The sequence below is a fragment of the Astatotilapia calliptera genome, chromosome 9 (assembly GCF_900246225.1).
Source record: "Astatotilapia calliptera chromosome 9, fAstCal1.2, whole genome shotgun sequence".
NCBI lineage: Eukaryota > Metazoa > Chordata > Actinopteri > Cichliformes > Cichlidae > Astatotilapia > Astatotilapia calliptera.
In genome coordinates, this window is record NC_039310.1 from 21,752,631 (window position 1) to 21,780,179 (window position 27,549).

General features: G+C 40.4%; 2 protein-coding genes across 30 annotated transcripts in view; both read left to right on the forward strand.

Moving 5' to 3' along the window:
- The first annotated feature begins 6,997 nt into the window (after positions 1 to 6,997).
- Positions 6,998 to 17,340, forward strand: LOC113029199 (poly(U)-binding-splicing factor PUF60-like). Of its 7 annotated transcripts, none has more exons than XM_026179921.1 (12): positions 7,010 to 7,136; positions 7,625 to 7,721; positions 7,932 to 8,027; positions 10,340 to 10,429; positions 10,972 to 11,022; positions 12,183 to 12,344; positions 12,432 to 12,524; positions 13,992 to 14,205; positions 14,291 to 14,523; positions 15,003 to 15,117; positions 16,260 to 16,507; positions 16,595 to 17,340. In XM_026179921.1, the coding sequence occupies exons 3-12, from the start codon at positions 7,950 to 7,952 to the stop codon at positions 16,892 to 16,894; spliced, it is 1,584 nt and encodes a 527-aa protein (XP_026035706.1). In that variant the 5' UTR covers positions 7,010 to 7,136; positions 7,625 to 7,721; positions 7,932 to 7,949; the 3' UTR covers positions 16,895 to 17,340. The 7 variants fall into 7 exon arrangements, with proteins under 7 accessions (XP_026035703.1, XP_026035704.1, XP_026035705.1 ...); XM_026179922.1 differs by having other exon boundaries at positions 7,015 to 7,077; XM_026179918.1 differs by lacking the exon at positions 7,625 to 7,721 and having other exon boundaries at positions 6,998 to 7,077.
- A 4,820-nt stretch (positions 17,341 to 22,160) lies between these two features.
- scrib (scribble planar cell polarity protein) overlaps positions 22,161 to 27,549 on the forward strand; it is a 79,946-nt gene continuing 74,557 nt past the window's right edge. For 9 of the 23 annotated variants that reach the window (XM_026179934.1, XM_026179928.1, XM_026179935.1 and 6 more), the window contains exon 1: positions 22,161 to 23,313. In XM_026179934.1, coding sequence (XP_026035719.1) covers positions 23,155 to 23,313 — 159 coding nt within the window. In that variant the 5' untranslated portion in view covers positions 22,161 to 23,154. The remainder of the gene's footprint in view (positions 23,314 to 27,549) is intronic. The other 14 variants (XM_026179939.1, XM_026179940.1, XM_026179943.1 and 11 more) reach the window with 4 other exon arrangements.

Here is a 27,549-nt window from a genome sequence, read left to right on the forward strand (position 1 = left end):
CGTGTGTTTTGATGTTTCCATGCATGCATTACCAAAAAATTATTTAAATAAGAAACGAGGAATGGTGAATTTAATTTAGTATTTATGTAGTGTCTTGGGTTGACATGACACGTTAAGACAGAGTACAAAACATTTTATATGCATAATATCAGGATGCAATATGATTTATTAAGAATAACAGATTTGTGGTAGTGACGTTTTTAACATTGTTGCTAAATTCAATCATGTTACTCTAATTTTAACTCATTCAGTATATAATTTTTGACTAAAGTAATTACAAATGTTTTTAGCTGTTAGGTTGCAAGGGTTTTATCTGTTGTCTGTTTAATAGTTAAAGTTTTTATATGAATAGTGAGCAAAGATTAGAAAATAAATGCTGAAATTCAGTGACCCAAATGACTCAAAAAATCGATTCACTTTGGTGAGTGACTCATTAAAACTCGATTCAGTAAAAAGAATCAAATTTACCATCACTAAGCTACACTGATCTACGGATATATCCCTAGTGAAACCTAAAGGCAGGGCGAGTTTAGCAAAATCAAAGCACCCCCAAAGATTTCTTACTTTTTTTGACAATATTTGCTGTTTGTGTGACACACTACTAAAAATATAAAAAGTGTTATTGATGACTTATTTATGACGACGTTTTTGACGTGAAAACGCCTATTGCTCGTGTTCACACCGAACGCGATAGAGGCAGGCAGAGCGTCAGGCTTACATGTAAAGTCAATGGAAAGGCGCGCTGACCCGCGATTGCGGCTCCCGCGAAAATTCGGAAGCAGATTTGCGTCGCGAAAACGCCAAAACGCCTGAAACGCGCGTGAGTGTAGCGCGTTTCAGGCGTTTGACTCGCGAAAAAAAACACGCGCGTGAGTTTATGTGTTGCATAACTGTACAAAAAGCGGCGTTTGTCGGAACAGAACGCCGTTTTTTTCGGCGTTTTGAATAATTAAACGGCGTTTTTTACGCCATTTCTTAACCAAACGGGTTAGGAAAGTGGCGAATTTTGGCACTAATGGCTTGCCATATACATTTTGTGCATACACGCGTTTCGCGTCCCCCGCTCGAGTTGGAAAAATCTGAACTCCAGCGTCAAATCGCGCCGCGACAACCAATCAGGAGCCTGGTGACGTGGCTGTTACCTAGTTCAAAGGGGCAGATCCAGCCAAAGCCCTTTATTCTTCAATAGAAGGAAGGCTAATCAATGCCGTAGCAAACAACTCAGAGCTGTACGACACCAGCTGCTTTCTGTACCGAGACAGGAATATAAAGGACCGAGCTTGGAGGAAGATATGTAAAGAGATCGGGCAACCTGGTAAGTTCATTCATTTTTCTCAAGTTTTCTCTAAAGTTTTCACTGACCCGGGGAAGCCGCACAAAAGCTAGCAAGCCACCGCTATTTTCCCACTGACATACAAATACCGTTCTGCTTTTAGGCATGTTGTCATTTAAGAATATATTTTATTGCCTCTTTTTTCTTAATTTTCATTTTCTTTTTTTTGCACCGGACAGCATTGCATTCTGCAGCCTGATTGACAAATCTGCTCCGTGCCGTGTCTCCTGCGCTTGCCAAATTTATCATGTTTGGTTTTGATAACCATCACGTCCAATAGAAAAAACAGCACAAAAACACCCATAACTATGAGCCTCATTCGGAAATAGACACCTGCACCGCGAGGGGAAAAGGCGCACGAAAGTGGCAGGCAGATGAAGACAAAACACGGCATAATAATACGTTTACGTTTTGCAATCTACAAAGGTTTGCACTTTGAGAATCAATTGTGAGAACTGTGACCAATGTTCATGTGTGTGTGTGGAAAACAGTGTATAAAGTGCGTGGCCAGGGGCTAGTTATTCTGAGAACCCCTGCTGCAATAAATGAGGGACCACTGTCTACTCTATGATTATTATATTCAACCTGTTAACATTTAATACTGTATTGATAGAACCAACTGATTCTGAAGCAGAGCATCCCCTGTTGCTTCTCCTGGCTCCCCAGTCCCTGAGCTCCTGCTGCTGCACCCACAGATATGTACAGCAAGCACCGATACCTTTTTAGTCGGTGGGATTGCCTGTGATGACCTTTACTAAATATCTACAACCAATCTGATTATATCCTGTTTTTAGTTTGTTTGTTTTTTTCAATGTTGAAATTAAAATCTAGTAGCAGCCTTCTCATTTCTTTGTGTTTTGTGCTGTTTTACAGGCCCACAGGGGAGGACGGCTCCGAGGCAGATGAGGGACGGGTCCCAGGACGGTCCATCGGTGGTGGAGCTGGAGCCACACCAGTCTCCAATGGAGCATTTCCTCCTCAGCCTGGTTCCTGCTCTGGAGAGCAGCTGGTCCTTTTTATTCCTGTCTCTCTGTAAATTCTTATATTTTATATATTTATGTTTAATGTATTTCTGTGTGAGAATTTTAATATTATTTCAAATAAATTTTTATAATGACTAATGTCTCAGTTCTACTACACAGCAAATGTTGGCACACGACTTGACACATGTAGAATTTATTTCATATTATACTAATGACAAAATATACTGATACAGTGGGATGCAGAAGTTTGGGCAACCTTGTTAATAGACATCATTTTCCTGTATAAATCGTTGGTTGTTACAATAAAAAATGTCAGTTAAATATCATACAGGAGACACACACAGTGATATTTGAGAAGTGAAAAGAAGTTTACTGGATTTACAAAAAGTGTGCAATAATTGTTTAAACAAAATCAAGCAGGTGCATCAATTTGGGCACCACAAAAAAGAAATGAAATGAATATTTAGTGTATATCAATGTGTGTGTCTCCTATATGATATATGGGGTGCCTTTGTCTGGACGTGCTTCCCATCCAGAGCTGCACAGCACAGAGGAAAGTTCCAGCGCTCCTGGAATCCCTCTGTGATGGACCGCCAGTCTCCAGGTGAAGGCACAGCCATGAAGTCGTCCACTAGACAGTCCCAGATGGCCGTCGCTGCCTGGGGGTGATCTGACACACCGACTCTGTAACTGAACGCTTGGTGCTGAAGGAGTCCGCGGTGACAAGGAACCTGGACAAAATTGTTCAAAATCAGTATTATGTGTACTGCAGTTACAAAATACATTATTCAAATTCCAAAATACTTTGGTGATGTCAGATTTAATCACAAAACTTAAATCTTACATAAAACATTTTGTAATTATAAGGATAATTACAAAATGTATATTAGATAATATCTAAAACAGTTGTGTTTTGTTTTAACTTTAACATATTATAATTTGATTGGTAGCAACTTTCACAACTACAGTGAGCCAATCACTCATAATTCCTAAACATGTCAATCAGGTAGGAATGAAGTGAGACATTAATAGAAATAAAGAGTTGTATGTTGACATGTAGCCCTTTCCTTGCTTAAATCATTAATATTTTTGAAAAATTAATCTGTGATAAGACAGCTTATCAAGATAGAACCATGTAACTAGAGATGAACCAAACTGTTCACAGTTTTATCTAACTCTGTTTTAATAAAGGCTGTGACCCCTGCTATAGAGTCTGACAGCTGCAGGGATTATATACAAATATTCAACTATCCCAGAATTAAACCAGGTCTAAATAAAAAGGAGTGAGTATCACTACAAAGGTTAACTCAGTGGTCCTAATGCTACAGTTTGATATCAGCAAACACCGAGAGCATTCACTGTTAGCATAGCACATCCATGTTAGCAGTGTATAAATGGATGGTTTAGCATATATTAGCACAGGTATCAATAAAGGACTACGTATTAAACACTTTTACTAACCTCAGGCAGACGGACAGGCGCTCTGCAGGTGGGATTGAGCGCCTGTAGTCGGTGTCTAGGCGGGCGATTCTGGGACCGACGCGGGACAGCAGGTCCTCAAACTGGCCGAGTGAATGACGGTGATAGCGCTGGAATCGGCCGTCATCCAGGCGCAGCTCCTGGAGCAAGTGGTGAAACTCACCAAACTGCTCACGCCTCTGGAGGACCTGATGGACCCAGGTACGGCAAGGATGTGCTTTACGCCGCTACTCTGCTCTCCACAGTAAATAGAGAAGGGAGACTCTCTCTTCAAGCGCTAGCTCGACAGCTGCCATCTTGCAAAGATACCGGTCTTGCAAAACTTCCTCCCACATCCCTCCCACATTTCCGGTTCACGCGCGTTAAAATATGATATTTTGGGGCGCGATGGATTTTTCTTGGACACGCGTAGAGGTGCGAATGTGCACGCGTCAAGTTAGGGGCGTTTGGGGCTTTTTTCACGCGCCCATCGCGTTCGGTGTGAACACACCCTTAACAAGCAGCGGTGCTGCCATAGGCACCTCACCCGTGCCAAAGTGCTCACAGGCGGAGGATAGTCCTCCCCCAGCTGCGAGGTACCCACGGCAGCACCCGCTGCTTTTTGAGAGTAACCCGCTTTCACGTCAAAAAGTCGTCATAAATAAGTCTCCAATAACACCAGAAAAAGTCGCCAGATTTGTCGCTAGTCGCTTTTTAGAAAAAAAAGTCGCTAAGGGGGTCTGAAAACTCGCTAAATATAGCGACAAAGTCGCTAAGTTGGCAACACTGCAGCAGACGTTCGCACCTATGCGTCCGAACTGCAAATGACTCGCGCATGAGCGAAGCCGCTGCTCCCGCACTGTCTGTAACCAGTCAGTTCTTCTTTTACTGTTATGCTGTTTTGTGGATCACAAGGTTTAAAACTACTTATAAACACACACCCACACACACAAAGTAACTACACCAGAGTGCCAATTTCGGGTCACTTTTGCCGGTCCAAGCCCGGATAAAGGAGCAGGGTTGGAATTGTGACATTATAAAACAATAATTGCTAAAACAAATTTAATTTGTACTTCTAAATAAATTCTAAATGCATTTAGGACATTTTTTACTCACTTTATGTCTCTTCCACGCTGTTATTTCTCTCTCCAACAACGTAGGTTACAATTACATTTGCATGTCCAATTATGCCAATTAGGCGATGACGTAATTTATCGACTTTTAGTACAACCAATGGCGATTTTCCTTACTGAGGAGTTGGCAACACTGCTTTAGCGCCCTTTCTGCCATGGTGGCTGAGACACAGCGGAGCGGAGGTGGAAGTGCCTGGCTTAAAACAGGACATATTAGCTGCATATAACCTTCAGTTACTCTTTATATAGTTAGGTAGGAGTCAGACCATGTTTCTTTTTAGCTGAAAAACATTACACCCAGGTAACCTGCAGTGTTGAAAACGTGTTCTCCGACGATGTTTGCTACAATACAATTCGTCCTCGTGTAGTAAAATCAGCGACATTTGACCGTCCTGTTGCTCCCATTGAAATTGATATAGCTTATTTAAAATCTAAAACTTAAAATTGTCCGTAGGCTGCTGTTGTTGCCACTGTCCTGTTTGAAATGGAATGAGAGAAGCTGGTTATTTTGTCATATGTGCCGATATTAAACCCCGGAGCAACATTCAGGTAAAAGTGTAAGATCAAATGATCCGTCAATAAAGTATAATGTTGGATCAGTGTTTCAATATTTATATCTTTTATTAGATGTACATGTGGTTTGGTTATTTGCCTTTTGTTTGAAAGTACACTGAGAGAGGAGAGTGATCTTAATAGTTTTTTTTCATATCAATGTAATTTTTTCATCCAACTGAATACAATCTATTTGTGTATGATTGTCAGACCAAAGAGGGAGAGAGGAAAGAGGGGAACGTGAGGAGAAAGAACAAGGTCAGGAAGAACCAGGTAAGTAAACAGAGAGGGAATAGTGACAGGCAAAACAGAAACTGTAAACTGCTTGAGAGAGTTGACCACCAAAATTGATTTGCCAATCTCAAGGTGAGGCGACATAGGTTAAAATAAAAGAAAAAAAAAATCTGCAGAGCCATAGTAGTATCTGCAGTAAAGATCTTTTCATACATTGTATACATTGTACCATAGGCAAAGTTGCCTCCATTTTTATAATTATTTTTTATCAATATTTTGTTCATTTCAAGGACTCTATTTTTGGAGTGAATTTTTATGTATCTATTGTATTATACATACATATTAAAAGTGAATCTCTGTCCAAAATATGCACTCGGTTTACTTCTTACTCACTATGATCATCATTCATCATTTTCCCCCAGTAATTAAGGTTACGATGTGTTTTTTTTAAATTCCAATCCATTCTTCTTTTGCAGCATTTAAATAACCTTTAGCAGATTTGATGGTTTTGTTACAGACTTTAAAAAAAGTGTTTTGCTTTTCTTTCACAAATGTGGGGAATGTACAAAACAATGATGTCATGTTTTGTGACGAGGACCCAGACAGAGAGAGACTTTAATTTAAGAATCTTATGATTTAATAAAGAAATCTGCAGACTTGCACAGAGATGGTAAAATGATGATGACTGATAACGGAGATGAAGACAACAGATGACGAGGACAGGGAGGAACAGGGGTTTAAATGCACCAAGGAGACAGTCAGAGGGAACTCAGGACAACTGGAGACATTTAAGGATGCAGGGACTCACAGAGACAGGGAAGAAGTCTCGCTGTGACGAGTTAAGTTTATCTTGCCTGGCTGGCCAGCTCTCTGGGTGCTCCTGCTAAAGGTTTACCGGATAGATCATCGGACAGAGAAGCAACTGATGTAACAGTTAGTGTAATATAAATGCAGGAGAATATTTTTTTTAAAAATAAAATAAAATTACAAATTATGTTTATTGTGTTTAATTTAAGGAGATAGTGATTTGACCCTTACACATTGAATGTCAGTCCTCTAACCTGGATATACAGGACTGGCAAAATAGTGTTTATTCTTTAGGTTTTCTGGGATCTGGTCATTCTAGTGCTATCTAGCTAGAGTAATTGATTAAAAACAACACAATTGGAATGATATGATACATTAAATTATGAATAATGTCACAGAATAATAAATATAGCCTGAAGGTTGCATGGATAAAAGTGCGCATTAACTCCCGCCCCCCAACATCGCGAGAAATAGTGTTCTCGCGATATCTTTCATTGAAAATATGCAATTCTCGCGAGCGTTGACGTGTGCGGGCCTCTCCGAGAAGGTGTGCTTCATGGCAGTTACGGACACTGCGGTAAATAATTTCCTTGATAAAGAGGCACATTAACAGATTTCAGCTGTAGCGGTCGCTACGTAAGTAAAATGCGATGTATCTTAGTATTTAGGTGCACCGTGTGTTCTTTAAATTTGACGGCGTATCCTTGTGGAGAACGTGCAGATTAATTCACGCGCCATAGCAATGAATGCCTAGCATTAGCTAATATCAGCTAGCAGCAAAGATAACGCTATCTGAATAGAGACCAGGCCTTGCTAATCAATGCGGAGCTTCTTGTACTGATTGTACCGTTGTAAGGTCATCCAAGTGCAACAAAGAGGTTGCAGTTAAGATTTATATATTCCTCAGTTAAAAAGTTCTTAGGGAAAGGTTGAACTTTAGCCCACTTACTACTACTTCACTCAGCTAACGTATACACAACGCGAGGCTAGCGTTCATGCGCATTACCCTGGCTCACTAAAGATCTGATCAAAGACGGCTGCTTATAGATGGAGTTCATTGTAAAATGATGCTAGCGCCCTGCTTTTGTTATTGTTAGTCTGAAGACGTTTTTTATTTCCCCTAGAAATTGTTGACTTGTTAAAGCTTCCCCATCAGTGCTCATCCCCTTGGGGGCTTTTCCGCCTCAGTCTGGTGGACCCAGCGATTAGCGGGTTGCGTAGGTAAGGAGCCCATCCAGTCCCGCCTGCTTTAAAAAAAAAAATCCGGGTGTATGTCCTTTAAATGTTGACCCATTTAGCGATATCCTGTTCATTTTGAGATTATGTAATTTCTCATTGAAATTAAGTGCGAATGAACAGTGTGCACGTGCAGGGGTTTACGCTCTTGTTTCTCAGTGTTTTGTTTAAAGTGCTCTGTTCTCTCGACTGCAGGGTGGTGAAGCTCTGACGATGGAGAATGGACAGGGCACGGGCTCCAAGCTTGGCCTGCCGCCTCTCACCCCAGAGCAGCAGGAGGCACTTCAGAGGGTAAGACGTTAAACTATCTGCTAGTGATCATGTTATAAACAAATGTCCGATGTAGGGGTGGGCGCTAGAGCCTCAAAATTAAATCACAATTTTTTGCAGTACTGGTTCTTATGATGAAAGAAACAAAAGCTGTGTATTTTTCATTCTTCTTTTCCAATGAAGCTGCAGTCACTGATGACACACTTCCTCATTTGAAGCGTGAATCTATTGAAACAAGGTGCCAGTGGCAGCATTATAGTGCAACAGTAATGACACAGCATAAGTCAAATGTAAGCACAAAAGTAGAAAATAAAATAACTGCTGAACTCCATATTTTAACAATAACTAAAGGAACTTAATCTTGTAACTCATCAGGAGCTGCACAATATTGGCACATAATAAAAGTGAAAAATATTTTCTGTCTGGGGTGTATCTTTGGTCGAGCTTTTTAACCAGCTGTTTAAAGCTATCCTTTTCCGCAATGGAACTGCATCAGTAATTTCCATTTTTCAATTTCCATATTCACAAGGGGTCAAACAGCAGATAGTGCTGCATGTTTGATTTGTCAGATTGTTACATTGCGAGGCGCATAAATGAATGACATTTGTACAGCAATCATATTGCGATATGACACTCTTTTTTTCTTTTTTTTCTTTTTTTAAATATTGTGGAAAATTTTAAACCCGTGTTATCCCAGATCATATACTATGGAAAAGGCCTAGTCCAATGTTGTTTTTCCTTTTCCACTACTCGCCCCCTGAACTAGATTTACTGGCCCTTTAAATATATTTTTACAGGCACAAAAGGAAACAAAACCTCATCTGCAAAGTAATCAATCACTTCAGCTTTTAAATAGTTCATTACACCCCCTAGACTCATCGCTGCATGGTGCCGTCGCTGCGACATAGAGATGAGGTCGCTGCTGTCAGCTTGCATCAGAGTTTTATTTTCATCTTGTTCTTAATTCATCATCTTTATCACTTTGTCAAATAAAAGTTAGTGGACGGGAGTAGCAGAAAATACTATAATTAATTTTTAACTTAATTCTTTACTGCTGTTGTGTTATCATTTTTATTGAGGAAGAACACGTCATTCTTGGCCTTAATCTTCTAATGTTTAACAGCCTCTTTACTTCTGTAATGTTTCTTTTCATGTGAAACTTGCCATAAACCAGTTATTAAACCAAACCAGTAACTTGCAGTTAGCAACAGGTAATGTGCTATTAATTTGAAATTTATTAACACTGGTTATGAAAATTTTAGATTTTTGTTTTTAAAGTTACCTCAACTATACCACATTAAGCACAGGGATATGTCTACTTGCAATACTTTTATTTCTTTTATGTCACATAAAACCCAACTTTCATAACTTTTAGTAGGAGATTAGAAGCCCCTTTCAGATGTTGAATGCGTTACCATGTGGGCTTCATCTGTCTGTTAACATGACTGAATTCAGACAGTGCTACAAACTTTATGGGACAAACCACAATACACCAAAAGACCTGTAATGAATTAGGTTTTAGTTTAATGACTCAAGTCAGATCCTGTTGGTTCTTAAAGGAATGTCAGTCTTCTTCTTTTGGCTAATTTTAAATAAGATATTAATGAAGTTACAGCTGTTGTTCTTCATGGTTAAACATGTGCCAATCTACCTGAAATCTTAAGGCACATCAGATAGGAGCCATTGATTTTGCTGCGGTTTCAAGATCAAGCAGTATGCAGTCAGACTTTAAGTGATACACCTGTTATTGGCTCTCTTTTACTAAGGGTTCCTGTAGTTACTTATAGGAAATAGTGGCTGTAATGTAAAGGTGTGTCTGAAAGAGCTACAGATGGCCGATACCAAAGTGTTTAATGTGCTTTTTAACTGTATGCATATTAATATCCAAGACTGAAAGTAGAAAAAGTAGCTTTTATGTGGGTGGATGAAACTATTACATCCCCGTATTTAAAATGATTTATCCCCAAATCTGACTAAAATTTGCAAAAAGAAGTTTCTAGAAGTCAAATATGCCAATGAACAATGAAACATCAAGAACAACCAGACTTTCCAGCATTTCAAGTATTTATCTTAACTGCACCATCTGCAAATATCTCCCAAAACCTGCAGTTATTCAACTGTTTCTAAACTGCAAATAATTAGTTTATTATTATATGGGAAATCCTGTTTTGTTTTGGGGTTTTTTGTTTTTTCCTCTTATTATACTTTTTAAAAATGTAGGATTAAATGAAAGTTTGGATTTTAGCCTAGTTTTTGCATGCCGTGTCACATAGATGAACTGATCTTTTATTCATCTGTGGAATTTACATGTAATTTCGCTTCTCCTCTCCCAGGCTAAGAAGTATGCCATGGAGCAAAGTATTAAGAGTGTGTTGGTGAAGCAGACCATCGCCCATCAGCAGCAACAGCTCACCAACCTCCAGGTGAGATGTGTGAAACTATCTGGTAATGTGCCAAACAAAATCTTTGTTGTGCATGTGTCACCTGTGAGTCTTGACTGTAGACAGAATATCATAGTCTTTTCTCGCACTGGTAATTCAGCCATCTCTACTGTCACAAGTCGGTTTGGGCTTAGCTCTTTGGGAAGTCTTGCCTTTCTTCTACCACGTGCTGTGAAAAAGAACGCATGTGTAGACCTTTTGCCCTTTGCTTTTGCCTTTTGTTCTCTTTCAGATGGAGACGATCATCATGAAGGCTTTGGTTATCATGTTAAATGCTTTGCACTTTTAAAGGGAACTTGCTTGTATTTGTTTATTGCTGTGTGGTGAGCTATAATTTAGCTAAAGGAGGTAAATCCTCTCTGTATATTGTTTAGAGGGAGGGTCTGATTATAGTGTAAGCCTTACTGCTTTTGTCTATTTAGCAAAGCAATGACCTTTTTAAAAAAAAAAGAAAGAAAGAAAAGCAAAGCTAAGGGATATCTAACCTACTTTTCAGCACTTTTTTCATCTTTACTGTCTTTCAGATGGCAGCAGTGACAATGGGCTTTGGAGATCCTCTCTCACCTTTACAATCGGTCAATAGATTATTAAATTTTTTTTTTTCTGTGCGCATTCCCAATGGAAAGGACTGTTACCCTTCTTTTACTGTTGCAATAGCAACAGTCCCTGCCTTTTTTCCTAACCAAAGAATGCATATTTTATAAGAAAACATGGCTTTCAACACCTAACGTACCTGCGACTTTACTGCAATCTCTTCTGAGATGACTGACTGTTGTTAATTGTCGAAGCGCTTCCTTTGCTTTCTTGCGTTGCAGTGGGATATTTTGTTTGTGTATTTTTTATTATTTTTTTAAAAGAAGAAGATAGAAAAAAGGCTGTTTAAAACACTTTAAATGGCTTTTATAGGACTTTATTGGAGGTTTGTAAATGTGAGAAAAGTCACGTCTTTTTGAAAAATATGCATTTGCTCATTTTACAAAACAAAAAAAGCAACGCTCTTGGCATGGGACAAAAGAGGGATAGCAATCCCTTTAATGGACCAAAATGAGAGAAATTGTGGGACAGGGCTATTTTTTGGCCATCTCAAAGTCAAGCTCTTTTTTTCTGTTAAATGAACAAGTCATCTTCCCTCGATGTTATACTTTACGAACTTATTTTTGTTGGTGACACAGTGAAAGTTAAGAGAAGCAGTAAAGGCGTCAGTAAAACAGAGCAGCTTTCAGGGATTAAAGCGCCCCTCACCTTAGACTTGAGAAGAAAGTTTCAAATGCTTTCATCAAGACTTTGTATGGATTTCGTTTGAACTCCACGATTACTTTTGTTACCTTACTTGCATCCCCGGACTACAGGTCAGTTACTGAAGCCAAAATTTTTGTGAGGGCTGTGCATGTCAATCACATCAATGTGTTTTCCTCCATATGTCTGTTCAGTAGTAACAGAATAGAGGACATACTGTAATCGCCTCTGATGACATCAGTGTTTTTTTGTTTTTGTTTTCTTTTTATAAATGTTAATATTTTTCCCACAAAGTTCTGTCCATTGCAGTATCCCATTATTACCCTATTTACCTGTCCAGACCCCCCTTTACTTGGAATTGGCCTCTAACAATTTTGGGGAAAGCAAGCACAGTAGAAAATACACATATATTCTTTCTGTGTGTGTGTATGTGTGTTTGTTTCTCCTCCTTTCTTTTACTCTCTAATGCTTATTATGTCTTGTTTCCCTTGGTTGGTAGGTGGCAGCTCAGAGGCAGCGCGCTCTAGCGATCATGTGTCGGGTGTATGTGGGCTCCATATACTATGAGCTTGGTGAGGACACCATCAGACAGGCTTTTGCCCCGTTTGGTCCAATCAAGAGCATTGACATGTCTTGGGATTCGGTTACAATGAAACACAAGGTCAGTGCTGAACTTTGACTTGAGACGTGGCGTAGATTGCAAAGAAAGTGTGTGCAGGTTATTCTTGACCTTTGTCTGACAATGCAGGGATTTGCCTTTGTGGAGTATGATGTACCAGAGGCTGCTCAGCTGGCCCTGGAGCAGATGAACTCAGTCATGCTGGGAGGACGAAACATTAAGGTATGTTGGTGTGGAGAAAAACATCTTTTAAGTGCTTAAGATCATGTGGACAGAGTTTGAATAGTTGGATACACCTGGGCAGGATTTCTGTCATAAAAGCTGTTAAGATCCAGTAGCTATACAGCAGTATCATTATGAATATTTTAAAACATTCAGAAAGCAAGACAAGAAATACTGCTCCTCTTATCGATACACATGGTTATCCATATCCAGACTTTTATTTTATTTTAATGCATATATATGTTGCAGTTAAGCAAAAAAAACTTGCAGGGAAAGAAGGGTGTTTGGCTTTACTGTTAGCTTCCTTTATGAAGAACAGGTCTGGAACAGACCAATGTCTGATTGTATTGTTGCAACCCTAGTTATAAGTGAACAGGTAAAAGTGTATCGAGACTCAACATTTCCATGTGTTTATTTTATTTTTTTATTCTTTCATAACTTCATAGTTTTTTCCCAAGCTGTTTTTAGGACTGATGGCCCGCCGGTCGGGTAATACACTGGTGGGAACCCTACTGGTATTTAGATTACTTCCTGCCATTAGGAATATGAAGTCCTGATATGCAAAATTGCTTAAATGTATAATCTCAGTCACTTTATTTAAGTGAAAACACTAATTTGTGATTGTGCTTGTGTTTTTGTTAATTTTCAGGTGCGTGTTGTATGAATGAAGATGCGTGTGTAGTTTTTTTGTTTGTTTGTTTTTTTTGTGTGTGTCAGTGCGCAAGTGTGTGTTGGCCTTCCATGATGCCATCAAGGCTTGTGTTAGTGACCAAGTGACCAGTGGGATGCCTAGCAGCAAATAACATCGCTCTGTGCCCATGGACTGCTGATGATGGGTTGCGTCTGGTTGGTGTTACTTGGCCGCCCCATCTGTAGTACAGATCCTAGTCTCCCTCAGACGCTCGTCTTACTCGGGGAGCTCAGTTCTTTTGCAAAGGAGAGTCTGTGCAGCGCTAGCACCAAATATTCAATGCGTTCCTTTAGCCACTAGTTCAGACTGCAGAAATGTTGTGTTTTTAATACAAAGTGTAGTTTCTCTATAATAGTATTACAGCTATTTACAGGACCGGATTTGCATTGTAAATGAGTTGATATTTGACACCCTTATAGTCAGGTTCTTTTTAATTATTGATCCTCAGCTAGTAGATGTCTTTTTGTAATATCTGGCTTTTAAAGAAAGAAAGAAAGAGAGAGAGAGAGAGAGAGTTAAGTTTGATTTGGTTATTCTTTTGTCTAATGATTAATGTAATCAGTATTTTATCCTTGAAATTTTCTCCTGTTGGGAAAATGCTATAGTGTTTTGTAATTTAAAAAAACACTTATTAGAGGAGACGAGTGGCTTTGACTGAGCTTGGTGGCTGGTGAAAGTAAGCCTTGCAGGGACATAGAGCTTTGTGGTAGGTGCGTTCTCAGGTAATGCAGTAAAGGCTTTACTCAGTAGCCCTGGTGGTTTGATCTGTGCTATAGGTTGGGCGGCCAAGTAACATCGGTCAGGCGCAACCCATCATCGACCAGCTGGCAGAAGAGGCGCGTGCTTATAACAGGATCTACGTGGCGTCCGTCCACCCTGATCTGTCAGATGACGACATCAAGAGTGTGTTTGAGGCCTTTGGAAGGATCAAGTCATGCACGTTAGCCAGAGACCCCACCACAGGGCGACACAGAGGCTTTGGCTTCATTGGTGAGCTTGGGGGGGTGTCGCATTCTCTCGTACCTTCGTGTTGCTATAAATCTGCTACTAACTGCGGTTTTTATTTCCTTTACAGAGTATGAAAAGCCTCAGTCAGCCCTGGACGCCGTGTCTTCTATGAACCTGTTTGACCTGGGTGGTCAGTACCTGCGGGTGGGCAAAGCAGTAACGCCTCCCATGCCCTTACTGACCCCCACGACCCCAGGTGGTTTGCCACCTGCTGCAGCTGTGGCTGCAGCGGCAGCCACTGCTAAAATAACAGCCCAGGCAAGTATGAATCCCTTCCAAAGGGATTTAATGGCCTTCCAGGTAAATATGACACAGAACTAGCTAGCTATGACACCAGTACAGATAACATTAGCATTTGTACTTAGAGAAGGCCACTTTGTTGTCAGTTTATTATTGGTATTATTAAAAATTAAAAATGTAACCTTATTTTAATGCAGTTTGACGTCTTCAAAACTCAAACAGAACCTATAAACACGGTGAAAGACTCATTTGTTTTTATATGCTGTATATATGTTAACCTGAGTGGTAAAAGTTCCTCACCTTTACTGATTAGCAAAGCTCTTCCTTGTATAATGTCATAATTTTAAAAGTTTAGCATCACTGCTTAGATATTTTTGACTTGCTAAGAATACTTAATTACTTTTTAACCTCGATTCTCATTGAAGAGAGGCAATGTTGAGTTGATTGTTTGCCATGTTGTGTGATTGTTGACTGTGCTGCCTTGTGTTGTGTTCTGTGTGTTTCCTTTGCCTAATGTCTTCGGCCCCCCCTCTTTTAAGGAGGCTGTAGCTGGCGCGTCAGTCTTAGGAGCGTTAACTGCACCTCAACTTCTCAGTCAGCAAATGGGAATACCTCAGGCTGTTATGGCTGCCCAGGCACCAGGGGTCATCACAGGTATGCACCAAGACATGAGCAAGTCCTCTTTTTGTGCTAAAGAAATGGTTTTAATTTAACTTAGTTGTGCTGTTAAAAACATACAGCTTTAAAGACAGTGAACACACTGTTAGTTTGAACACTTTTAACTGCATGGCATCTGGAAAATGAGAAAATCAGAAGTGGCTGTAAACTTGCTTTCCTGTGAGAGTTATCTTAGTGACTTCATGTCTCACCTACACTTGAACTTCAAGTGACCCAGTGGCATCAGCCTTGTTTATTTGTGCCGTTGTAATATTTTTAGTCATGACAGTATTTCCTGCCATGAATTTATTAATCTGTTTCTCCTATAACTTTTTATACTTTACAGGAATTGGCTCATTGGTGTAATATGGATAATGGAAAATTGTGTGAGGTTGTTTGTGACCTCCTAATTGGGCATTTTAAGTATTTTGAGCTCTGAACTTTTCCGCATAAAATATTTTAAAACAGATGGATGAAAGGGTGAAACGGCTATAATAATTCATAGGGTTTTTGTTTTCTTTAACAGATGATCTAATACATTTCATAATACAAATAAGACCCTAATTTAAACAGGAAGTATTCCTGTATAAATGACTCTGTTACAGCAGTCACAAAAATAAGGGGTTGAAGCTCCTTCAATCAAGTGGACTAAAGGAGAACGGCGCGTTAAATTTTCAAATGATGGATTTTGTGTAGTGATGTCAGCATTAATCTCATTAAAATGATGTTAACACCATAACCGCATTAACGCAGCAAATCTCCGTTAGCGGGTTAGCGTCAACGTGTTAGCGCGGTTAGCTCATTGACGCCGTCCAGCCCCACGCACGGGGTGATCTGCCCTAACTCGCTTACTGAAATTTATGGCATTAACTTCATTTTAACGAGATTAACGCCGACAGCACTAATTTTGTGGTAGAAATTTCAATAAATGAACCACATTTTCATTAGTCAAATTCAATTAGTCTGACATCTACCCTGGTGACTTGGTACTGTGTGTAATTTTTTGTTTGTGAGTTTTTCTGGTTGATATTTTTGACGTTGAGTTGATGTTATAGATGATGGGATTGTCTTATCCAGGACTAATAGTTGTACTGTGGACCTGCCCATTGTCACTGACTGTGTCTGCCTTCCCTGGAAAGGTGTGACTCCAGTGCGTCCTACCATACCAATGGTTCCCCAGGTCGGTCTTGTGAACCCCGTGCTCGCGTCACCGCCAGTGCTGTCTAATCAGGCTGGTGGCTCCAACCAACAAGAGAAGAAAGAGGAGAAAGAAGAGACGCTTCAGGATGGTACAGGGCAGGAGATGCTGAGTGATCAGGAGCACATGAGCATCTCAGGCAGCAGTGCGAGACACATGGTGATGCAGAAACTGCTTCGAAAATCAGAGGTGATTTTATTTTTTTAATCTAGGAACACTTATTTACTTCCTTATCATCACTTGTGTTTACTTTATTCCTGTCCTTCTACTCTGCAGTCCACAGTGATGGTGCTTCGAAATATGGTCGGACCAGAGGACATTGATGATGACCTGGAGGGCGAGGTGACGGAAGAGTGCGGGAAGTTCGGCTCCGTGAACAGAGTCATCATATACCAGGAAAAGCAAGGAGAAGAGGAGGATGCAGATATCATTGTCAAAATCTTTGTAGAGTTTTCCATGGCCTCTGAGATGAACAAAGCTATCCAGGCACTCAACGACCGCTGGTTCGGGGGTCGCAAAGTTGTCGCCGAAGTGTATGACCAAGACCGTTTCAACAGCAGTGACCTCTCTGCATAAAGTGTCGGAAATGGCTCACCAGCACCCATCTCCCATAACTGTCGCCCCAAACCCATCTCAGCCACAGTCACTGCAGCTAAAGATGCGGGCCTCTGAAACCTATTATGGTCTCCTCTTTGTTTTTGTTTTTTTGTTTTTTAAAATTGCTCTTGATATTAATGTTAAAAGCTCCATTTGGGAGATTCATTAAGATATTTCTGTGTCAGATTTTGTTTTTCTTTTTTTTTTTCTTTATTTTTGCTTTGTGATCTGTGAAGACTCCCTTTTGGTGCAAGTTTTGAATTTTTGTAATCCAATCTGGTAAAAGTTTAAAAGAAAAAATTAGTTTTTGTTTTCTTGCTTTTAGTCCCTTTTATTTTCTTTCCTGAAATTGCCGAACATGTAAAACACTTTTTCTTTGTACAATAAAGGTTATTGTTTGTCCACAAAAAGTGTGGCGTTTATAATCTTGTAGCAGCGTAACTCTTCAATTTATTTAGATGTATGAATAATTTCTTATTCAGTTGCTCATTAAGCCATTAAGTACAAAAAGGCAGCTACAACTGCTGGTCTAAACGAAGCAAGATTACTTATGCAATTATGTAATTATATATTAATTATTAGCAAGATACATTATGTCAGCTAAGTCAAGTTCAAAGCTGGAAGGTGCCTTTGTTTTCAAGGGCTCGATCACTATGGTAACCCATGCTGACCATATAACCTGGTTCAGAGTAGGTTATGTTCAGATTTGGGTCTAAAATTTGATTCAAATGCCACATTTACATTAATTTTATTTACAATACACTAAAAGTAATGTGTAGGGTTTTTGTTTTTTTTTTGTTTTTTATTTGGGGGTTCTGTCAAGCTAGCTAAGCTTTAGCTGGATTGACTTTTTTCCCCATTCATATTATGTTTTGAGCCACATGCTGCCTAAACTGATCTCGATAAAACCACTGCACAAGATATTTTCTGCTCTCTTTAGTATAAAGAAGTATTCATAGTCAGGCCTACATCAGTAAAAAGCCATATAAATATGTGCAGAGATTTTGCAAGTAAGCAAAAACTATTTAAAATTTTAAGATTCAAAAACCTTTTCTAGGTCTAGAAATACTTTTAACTCTACTAGACTTTTTCACTCGTGTAGTGAGACTGGCATCTGTGCAAAAGGAATAACATTTTATATTTATTTATTGAATTTTAAACTGGAGTAGTTAGTGACTTTGTGCAATTTTCTCCCATTGAAAAACCATCCAGTGGGCTGAACTGAACTTTGGCAGGCTGGTTGTGGCCCCTGGTGGCATCGTGGGCCTACAATAGTGGTTGGTTTTCAGACCTGAAACACACAGGATCAGAGAGTAGTAAAATCTTTTTGGTGTTTTCAGGAAAGAGTGTGTGATTTCACATGATGCCATGGTTAAATTGTTTGGGGATAGAAATAAGACTCATTGGTTGTAAAATTGCGCAATATTAACATTTTATTGCTCAGAATTGCCCTCAGGCAGCCCCATGTCCAGTAAACGTTTCATGAATGAGGGCGTGGAAGTCACTGCCAGGCATCAGTTTAAGGTTAGGCTTCCTTTTCTAACACATAGTTTCAAGAGCACATGATGGAAAACGGAAGCAAGATTATTAGCTTTAGAAATCTTGTGTATAAAGGTGTGCAGAAGTCTTTCATTATGACAGCGATAAGTGGTTTGGACAAAAGGTTTTGAGCATGAAGTGAAAAAAAGGGGGTCTTTAAAGATTACTTCTTTGGTTATTGAAACTGTACATATCTACATCTGCGTGATAGTCAAATGATATCTTGATAGGTAGTCCTCAATCTAAATCACTATGCAGATATATTTCAAGTCTTTTTCTTCTTCTTTCAGCTGTTTCCTTTAGAGTCACCAAAGCAGGTATTGTCAGTTCTGCGATATGTACAGAACAAACACAGGATCAAAATATGATCTAGTTGTACTGTGTGCAACTAGAAAGAATTAATAATAAAATAAAATAGAAAGCTGTAACAATATGACATAAAACACAGTGGGATGCAAAAGTTTGGGCAACCTTGTTAATAGTCATTTTCCTGTATAAATCGTTGGTTGTTACAATAAAAAATGTCAGTTAAATATATCATATAGGAGACACACACAGTGATATTTGAGAAGTGAAATTAAGTTTATTGGATTTACAGAAAGTGTGCAATAATTGTTTAAACAAAATCAGGCAGGTTCATAAATTTGGGCACTGCTGTCATTTTATTGATTCCAAAACCTTTAGAACTAATTATTGGAACTCAAATTGGCTTGGTAAGCTCAGTGACCCCTGACCTACATACACAGGTCAATCCAATAATGAGAAAGAGTATTTAAGGGGGTCAATTGTAAGTTTACCTCCTCTTTTAATTTTCTCTGAAGAGTAGCAACATGGGGGTCTCAAAGCAACTCTCAAATGACCTGAAGACAAAGATTGTTCACCATCATGGTTCAGGGGAAGGATACAGGAAGCAGTCTCAGAGATTTAAGCTGTCTGTTTCCACAGTTAGGAACATATTAAGAAAATGGAAGACCACTCAGTTCAAGTTAAGGCTCGAAGTGGCAGACCAAGAAAAATCTCAGATAGACAGAAGCGATGACTGGTGAGAACAGTCAGAGTCAACCCACAGACCAGCAGCAAAGATCTACAACATCATCTTGCAGCAGATGGAGTCACTGTGCATTGTTCAACCATTCGGCGCACTTTACACAAGGAGATGCTGTGTATGAGAGTGATGCAGAGGAAGCTTTTTCTCCGCCCACAGCACAAACAGAGCCGCTTGAGGTATGCTAAAGCACATTTGGACAACCCAGCTTCATTCTGGAATAAGGTGCTGTGGACTGATCAAACTAAAACTGAGTTATTTGGGCATAACAAGGGGCGTTATGTCATTCCAAGAAAAACACCTGCTACCTACAGTAAAATATGGTGCTGGTTCCATCATGCTGTGGGGCTGTGTGGCCACTGCAGGGACTGGGAATCTTGTCAAAGTTGAGGGACACATGGATTCCACTCAGTATCAGCAGATTCTGGAGACCAATGTCCAGGAATCAGTGACAAAGCTGAAGCTGCGCCGGGGCTGGATCTTTCAACAAGACAACGACCCGAAACACTGCTCAAAATCCACTAAGGCATTCATGCAGAGGAACAAGTACAACGCTCTGGAACGGCCATCTCAGTCCCCAGACCTGAATGTTATTGAAAATCTGTGGTGTGAGTTAAAGAGAGCTGTCCATGCTCGGAAGCCATCAACCTGAATGAACTAGAGATGTTTTGTAAAGAGGAATGGTCCAAAATACCTTCAACCACAATCCAGACTCTCATTGGAACATACAGGAAGCGTTTAGAGGCTGTAATTTCTGCAAAAGGCGGACCTACTAAATATTGATTTCATTTCCTTTTTTTTTTTTTTTTTTTGTGGTGCCTAAATTTATGCACCTGCCTGATTTTGTAGCATGGGAGATGGGTGGTCTCGTAGGGTGTCTTGCATTGAAATCTGCTGCAGTGACCCGGTTACTGAGTTCACCAGATATCAACACAATTTCGATCCGCTCCTCACGTGTTAACTTCTTCGACATGTCAATGGCTGTGAACAAAGAGAAACTTGTAAATAACTCACGAAAGAATAAAGTTACATTGAAACCAAGCACACCATTGTTTTTCTTGTGACATTACCAATAAGTCTGATGTGTCACATGGCCCTCTTCCTATTGAAAAAAACAAAAGTTATGTCCAAGATGGCTGACTTCTAAATGGTCACCATGGTCACCACCCATCTTGAGGAGTTTGCCCCCTCACATATACTAATGTGCCACAAACAGGACTTTAATATCACCAACCATTCCCATTTTATTACGATGTATCCATATAAATGGCCCACCCTGTATATTACTTTCAATGCTGATCATGACATTTTAATTCAAATGCTCTGTGATTTGGTTGGTTTTCATCACACCTAAAAGATAGAAGTGTTTATGGTCCAGTTAGTACCTTCAGTTAGATCTGGAGAAATAGAGATTCAGTCAGGGGTTCCTCAGGGATCAGCTCTTGGTCCAGTACTCTTTAACCTTTACATGTTTTGCATGGTACTATCAGAAAGAAGTTAATGGCCATTAACTTAGAAGTTTCTAAGTTAATGGCATTAACTTAGAAAAAAAACCCCAAACTTAGATAATTCATATCTCTAACTGACTTCCGAGAAACTGTTTAATTTGGAGGACTATCCAAATCATCAGTAGGATGACTTCAACTCGTTTGGAATGCAGCAGCCACAGTCCTTACACACACATGGAAAAGTTACCATCCAGTTAAAAGATCTGCTCTTGAAGACCTGACAGGTTTAGTAGGGTTTTAGACACTGAGCAAGTCATAGACGATAGGTGCACCCATCCATTTTCTTCCACTTTTCCAGTTCAGGGTCACAGGGAGACAGCACTGCAGCCTATCCCAGCTGTCACGGGGCAGGGTATACCCTGGACAGGTTACCAGTCTATCACAGGGCTAACAGAGAGAGACAGGCAAATATTCACACATTCACACCTAGTTTAGAGTTGGTAGTTAACCTAACCCCACTACCCAGATGTCTTTGGGGTGTGGGAGGAAGCCGGAGAACCCAAACAGACTGATATTTGACAGTATTATCTGTTTGATCCCAGTTCAACACAAAATTACCTTTAAAATCCTTCTACTAGTTCATTAAGCACTCAGTGATTTGGCCCAATAGTACATCGATGACTTGCTCAGTGTCCATAACCCTACTAGACCTTTCAGGTCACCAAGTCCGATCTTTTAACTGCTGCCAGAATTAGATCTAAGTGTGCTGATGATGCTTTTAGTTATTGTGGTCCTGTTTACTGGAACAATCTGAACTGATCTCTGCATACATTTAAACACAGACTCAGAAACGTTTTATGTTAAAAGCTCTACATTTAACTCTCTTTGTGTGTGTGTGTGTTTTAACTTATATTTTACTTCTTTGTAAAAATGTGCTATATCAGTTTTATGGTATAAAAATTGTATATTCGTTGTATATTCCTGTTTATGCTTTATGTGTAAAAATCTGAGCCATACAAGGATTCTTGCAGATATATGCATTATTGCAGTTTAAAATAAAACTAAAGCCTAAGTTAAATAGTAAAAAGCCTATAAGCATTATGACCATTTTGACCATTAGATGAAAATATAATTTTCTTTTCTTTTACTAGCATGTGTTTGAAAAGCTTTTCTCCTTAACCTTGCTGAGAAATACCGCTAGGTGGTGTAATAAAGCAAGTCGTGGCCTCCGTTACAGAGGCGCAAAGCGGCGATGCTCCAGCTCAACCGAGCCCAGCCCCCCACACGGCAAACCGGCCTGCCTCGGTGCAACAGGGGAGGTAAGCGCGGCTGCGCACGGAGCTCCAGCACTTGCTACTGGCATTTTCACGCACGTCGGACTAAAAGAAAACTAACTGGGAAGTTTATTTGGATAATTTTGAGATGTCGCTAATATACCCCAAAGGCCGGCGTTTTCCATAGGTTTTATTATATCAGTATTAGCTAACGGCAGCTAGGCACAAAGACGTGCAGTCATCTATACTAGCCGATGCTGGCTAACTAACTAGCTTGAGGACATCCTACTATCATACTCGGGTTAATCTCTGCTGACTCGCTCTCTGTGCTGCGTTAGCTGTTTCGTTGTAGCCGTTTTATCTGTACCACAAGTCAAGTGGCTGTGTGTGTTTTTTGCAGTCGCCACTCATGAGTGCGACACTTGGAGCAGCCTTTCTGCGTAGCGGGCTTGTTTCGTGGTGCATGTTTTCCAGCTAGCCGCGGCAGAGCTCGGGTCTGATTCGGGGGATGTGGTGGCAGTAGAAAAACAAGCTAACGATACTCTCGTCAGTACGAAGAAGTGAGGAAACACTTGATCCGAGTGGGAGTTCTCGTTTTCTTTTTTTCGTTCATTCTTTCTTTTTTTTTTTTCGTTGTTGTTTACGTTGATCGTGATCCCGGGCTGGATGACGCTGACGCGGACCTGACAATCACTGGACACGGCTGAACTGAAACGGGGAATATCGCTAACAGATCGAAAGGATTATTTTGTGTCCCTTAAGTGGATTTCGGCCTCTTGTTAAGGATCTTCGTGTGAGCACAGCAAGTGTTTGACCCTCCAGCAAAAATACCCTCTCTCCTAGAGCGACCTTTTACCCCCACAGCTTCACCCTCCGATGCGGAGATTGCAGTAGCACCGGCAACCAGACCCCCCTCCCCTCCGGCGGCCGGACATGCTGAAGTGTATCCCCCTGTGGCGCTGCAACCGCCACGTCGAGTCGGTGGACAAGCGGCATTGCAACTTGCAGACGGTTCCTGATGAAATATTTCGATACAGCCGCAGTTTGGAGGAGCTTCTCCTTGATGCCAATCAACTCAAAGAGCTACCAAAGGTATGCAGAGAATTTAAAACACCCATATACCAATACCCAGAGGGTGAGTCAGTACATGTCACTGCGCCAAATCCACATTTGCTAACAGTTGAGAATCACTCACCTGTTGTAGAGAAAAAAGGTGACATAACCAATAAAGCAGTTTGCATAATGTCAGCTGCTCAGGTACTTCCTCCTTATCAGTGCTGCCTCATTCCTTGCTTGGAAATGAGTTGCAGTGTTGTAACAACACATTCATTACAAAGTTGTGCTGCACATATGTTAGTGGATAGTGGGGCCAGTAATCAGTCCTTCTACAGTCAAAGCCATTAGTTGGTGTTACCTTATTTGCAATGGATTTATCTTGGCTTTTCTATTTTTTAAGTATATAAGTGAATTAAATCCTAAGTAAAAAAAAACAAAAAACCCCAATCCAGTATCATTTGTGTGTTTTTTGTCAAGAACAGTAGAGTGCTGATAAGCCAGAGTTTATCAATAGAAGAAAAAGTAGAGTATGGCGTAAATACTGGGGTGTTATTGTCTGTTAAGAAGAGTATAGAGGGTAGATGGACTAGCTCGGATCAAAACAGCTGGCATGCACAGTGTTGCCTGTAGCATTGGCCAGTTGGATTGGATGCAGCCTCTTGAAGGCATGCGTGGAATGACTTGCAAAGCCATCCCCACCCACACTCCCACAGTTTGAAATATGACAAAAGTTCTCTTTGCACTGCTCAGTTTATTTTAAGGGGAGCAGGACTGCTGTCGGTATGATTTCTTCAGACTTGCGGAACAAAACATTTGCTTCTTGCCTCTCAAGTGTTTAGTTGAAAACATTGTTCATCGGTAAGACCAGTGATTATCGTGATCGTCATGTTGCTGGGAGTATGTATGAATAGACATTGTCTGTCTTTATTTCACAACTTTAGCTTTAGTGGTGAAAGGGACGAGTGGCATATTCACCGATAAAGATTGTTAACAACTCAAGGTCAGCCGAGGCTGAAGTGTTGGCACCGGACCACCTGGGAATCAAAACACAATAGAGCTTTTTGTTATTTTCTCAGAGCAGTAGATACACATTCATTGCAGGAACCACTGTTGACCATTTATCCTACAGTCTTTTGGTAAATAAAACTGATATTCAAGACAAGAAAAAGGGGACAACCATTATCATATTTTCATATAAAGTAGCTTTGCATGATTGAAAGTTTAAAATAATCCACATTTATCTTACACTGTGCATTGGTGCAGCCCTTGAGATTGTAACCGTTTGAAATAAGCCGCTTTAGTTTCCTTTACTATCCAGTCAGAGCCAGGTTTTTGTGATTGGCTGTCTCTTGCAAACAGAGAGACAGCCTATCACTGTCTCGCTGTAATCAGTCATCAAGGATCCAAGTTAAACTTTACATAAATAAGGTAAAAAAAAAAAAAAACCTTAAAATTTTTCTGTTCCACCCCACAGTCTGAGAACTACAGGTGTAGACTTATTTGGGCAATTTTTGTATTTTATTTCCTTTTCTTCCCTTAGTTTTTTTTAAACTACACTCTTACTGCCTTAGGAATTAAAATCTTGTAGGTTTTCTATTGTGCATGGAGAAAAAAATCAGCTGAACTATCTTAGCCTAGTTTGCCTGATCAGGTTCACTGGCAGACAGAGTGCTTTTCCTCAACTTCGTACCTGACAGACATCCACGGTGTACCTGGTTCCTGTCCTCTGAAACACAGAGTGACAGATACACCCAAATACTCCGGCACAGACGGCTAACCGACTGAGCCTGTCTGCGTGGCGCTGGCTTTAATCGAGAGACATAAATGTGTGGTGACAGAATGTCACGGTAAATGCGTAGCGTGCAGACACGAAGCATCTGGGTGCTCTGTGGTCCTCAGAATCAGCGGGGCTTCAGCGAGGAAGCGGCGCGAGGGGGTCAGGTCAATACAGGGTTGGAAACAAGGACACTGACTGTATGATGAATGGCATTGCCACTATGAGCTCACAGCTGAGTGCCTCTGTGCAGTTCTGTGCTCCTGCCCTGTCACTATGTATTCAAGTCAGAGATGACTCTCTGGACCTACTAGTCAGTCTTCAGCTATTTTTAGACTCAGTCTCACATCCTAGTTGTTTGTTTGTTTTTTCTTCTGTTGCTCATCAGTTCATCATGTGCGTCTGTGAACGAGCCAACCTTTCATATGACAAACAGCCTGGACAGCCTGGCCTGCTTTTTTCCTGCACCACCATGTACAACATGTGCCATAGATGGAGAATAATTGGCTCAGGGGGTGACACCTCTGCAAACTGTCACTTCTTTTAAATTAGCAAAGACGCGCTGGCCAGGTGTGTGTGTGTATGTGATAGGTAACGTATTGAAAAAGATTCAAGCACCTTTTCACAAACTATAGATGCTGAAATGCAGTTAACTGCTTTTAAATTGGTAGTGAAGAATAAAGCAGTCAAGATGTAGCAGTAATTAGTGTCACGCTGGGTGTGCATGGGTCTGGATGCTGTTGGTAGGGGTTTAACGGCGTGAACAGATGGGAGATTTGCACGGCCCATCCTGACAGTTTCTTAAGTTTGCTATGACTCGGCCCCAACCGCACTGCTCGCTGTTATCTCTGGTGATGATGTCTCCCATTTCCTAATTCAACAGCATCTTATCCGGGCACTGATTATTTTATGTAGAACAGTAATAGCATTAAGTTTGACTTATGTGTGTGGACTGGGTTTAGAGAGCCTTTAAGTCAACCACTGGATGGGGATTCCCCACATGTTCATACATCCTTAGTTGTTAATGCCACTCTCTTTCTCATGACAGGGAGTCCTTAATCATGCATTTGTTTTGCTGCTGGGTTCCTTATTGTGTAAATTACCATGTAGTTTGACTGTCAGGGTTTTCCTGACTTAAGACGGGCCTTTGGTGGGTGACTACACATGTAAGCTGGATTTGTCTGCAGAAAACTTCTAGGAAAACCCCGAGTATAAAAGGCCAAATTCTCCTGAATCCAAAGCAATGCTAGAGAAATCATTGATCTTAATTAAAGTTTAATAAAAGTCATAAATTGTAAAATGAAATGTAGTAGTCTCTCTACTTTCAGCTCTGTATTCTCAGCAAGGATGTTTGCTGTCTGAATTTCTTTTTAGCCGCTTTGAAAAACTAGCCTAGGCTGGAATATCATATGGAGGAAGAGGGAATAATCTTTTTAGCCACTCTCAAGTCCCATGACAGGTTACAAAGAAGTCCATTCACCCATCTGATTTCCTCCCATATCCAATGTCATAGCTCTTCATGTTTCCTGTGTGCTCTGTGTTGGCCTTCACCAGGCTTACACTAAATTTGCAGGCATATCATGATTCAAATGATCAATTTTAAGATTGTGTGTGTGTGTGTATGTGTGTGTGTATCAGTTACACCTGCCAAAATCAAACAGCAGGTTGCTGCTGTTTGCAGCTTTTCAATATATGCACTTGCTCTTGCTCTTGCTCTTCTATTGTTGAACTAGGGAACAAATCCTAACTGGGTGTGCCCCGGTAAGACTTTGCCAAACAGGTTTTATGCATGTCACTGCCGGTGTTGTTGCCTAATAGGGCCTTCCAGGTACAACTGAAGGTAAATGTTACAATAATTTATATGATTTGCTGTCTCAACACTGCTCAAAACCAGTTGTATGACGAATATGTTATTAAATAAGTGCATTATTTAGTTGTCTGTCATAGCTGTGAATGCACTGCTTTCTTGTTTATCTCCTTGACTGAATAAACTTGTAAGGTTTTATTTTAACTTGGTAAAGTTATGAGTGCAGATATTTAGTTTTGAATGGAGACAGGATGTAAACATGCTTGTTAAATAGGATGGGTGACGTTGTAGTCTTTTAAATCCTCAGCTGTCACCCTCTCTGTATGTGCTGACAGATCTGTGGCTAAAGGGCAGATTAGGGCTTCACCCGGCCATGAAAAAGCCCCGCAGCGCAACAGTTGTGACCCCTGCATGCAAGCCGGCTCGCCTCTGCGCACACTTCCTGTGGTATCTGCTTCTTTGCCACTTTGCGAATGTAAAATGCATTGATAAACATCTTGAGCGCCATTCTCCTGACTCCCTTGTGTTTATTCGGCCTTCGGTCAAATGAAACCCAAAGTGGCCTATTCACTTAACCTTGACTAAATGTGAATCAGTTTACACGAGTTTGAATGGGCAAGTGTATCTTATGGAAAAGCGATTGTACCCATCTTCTGTGTAATCCTTAATAAAGGTGTAAGAGAACATCACC

Bases quoted from the DNA above. Each gene is read 5' to 3' on its own strand.
- LOC113029199 (XM_026179918.1), top strand. From the start codon at position 7,003: ATGCAATTCTCGCGAGCGTTGACGTGTGCGGGCCTCTCCGAGAAGGTG. The intron at 14,206-14,290 runs GTGAGCTTGGGG...TTTCCTTTACAG, and splicing joins CAGAGGCTTTGGCTTCATTG to AGTATGAAAAGCCTCAGTCA. The intron at 16,508-16,594 runs GTGATTTTATTT...TCTACTCTGCAG, and splicing joins AACTGCTTCGAAAATCAGAG to TCCACAGTGATGGTGCTTCG.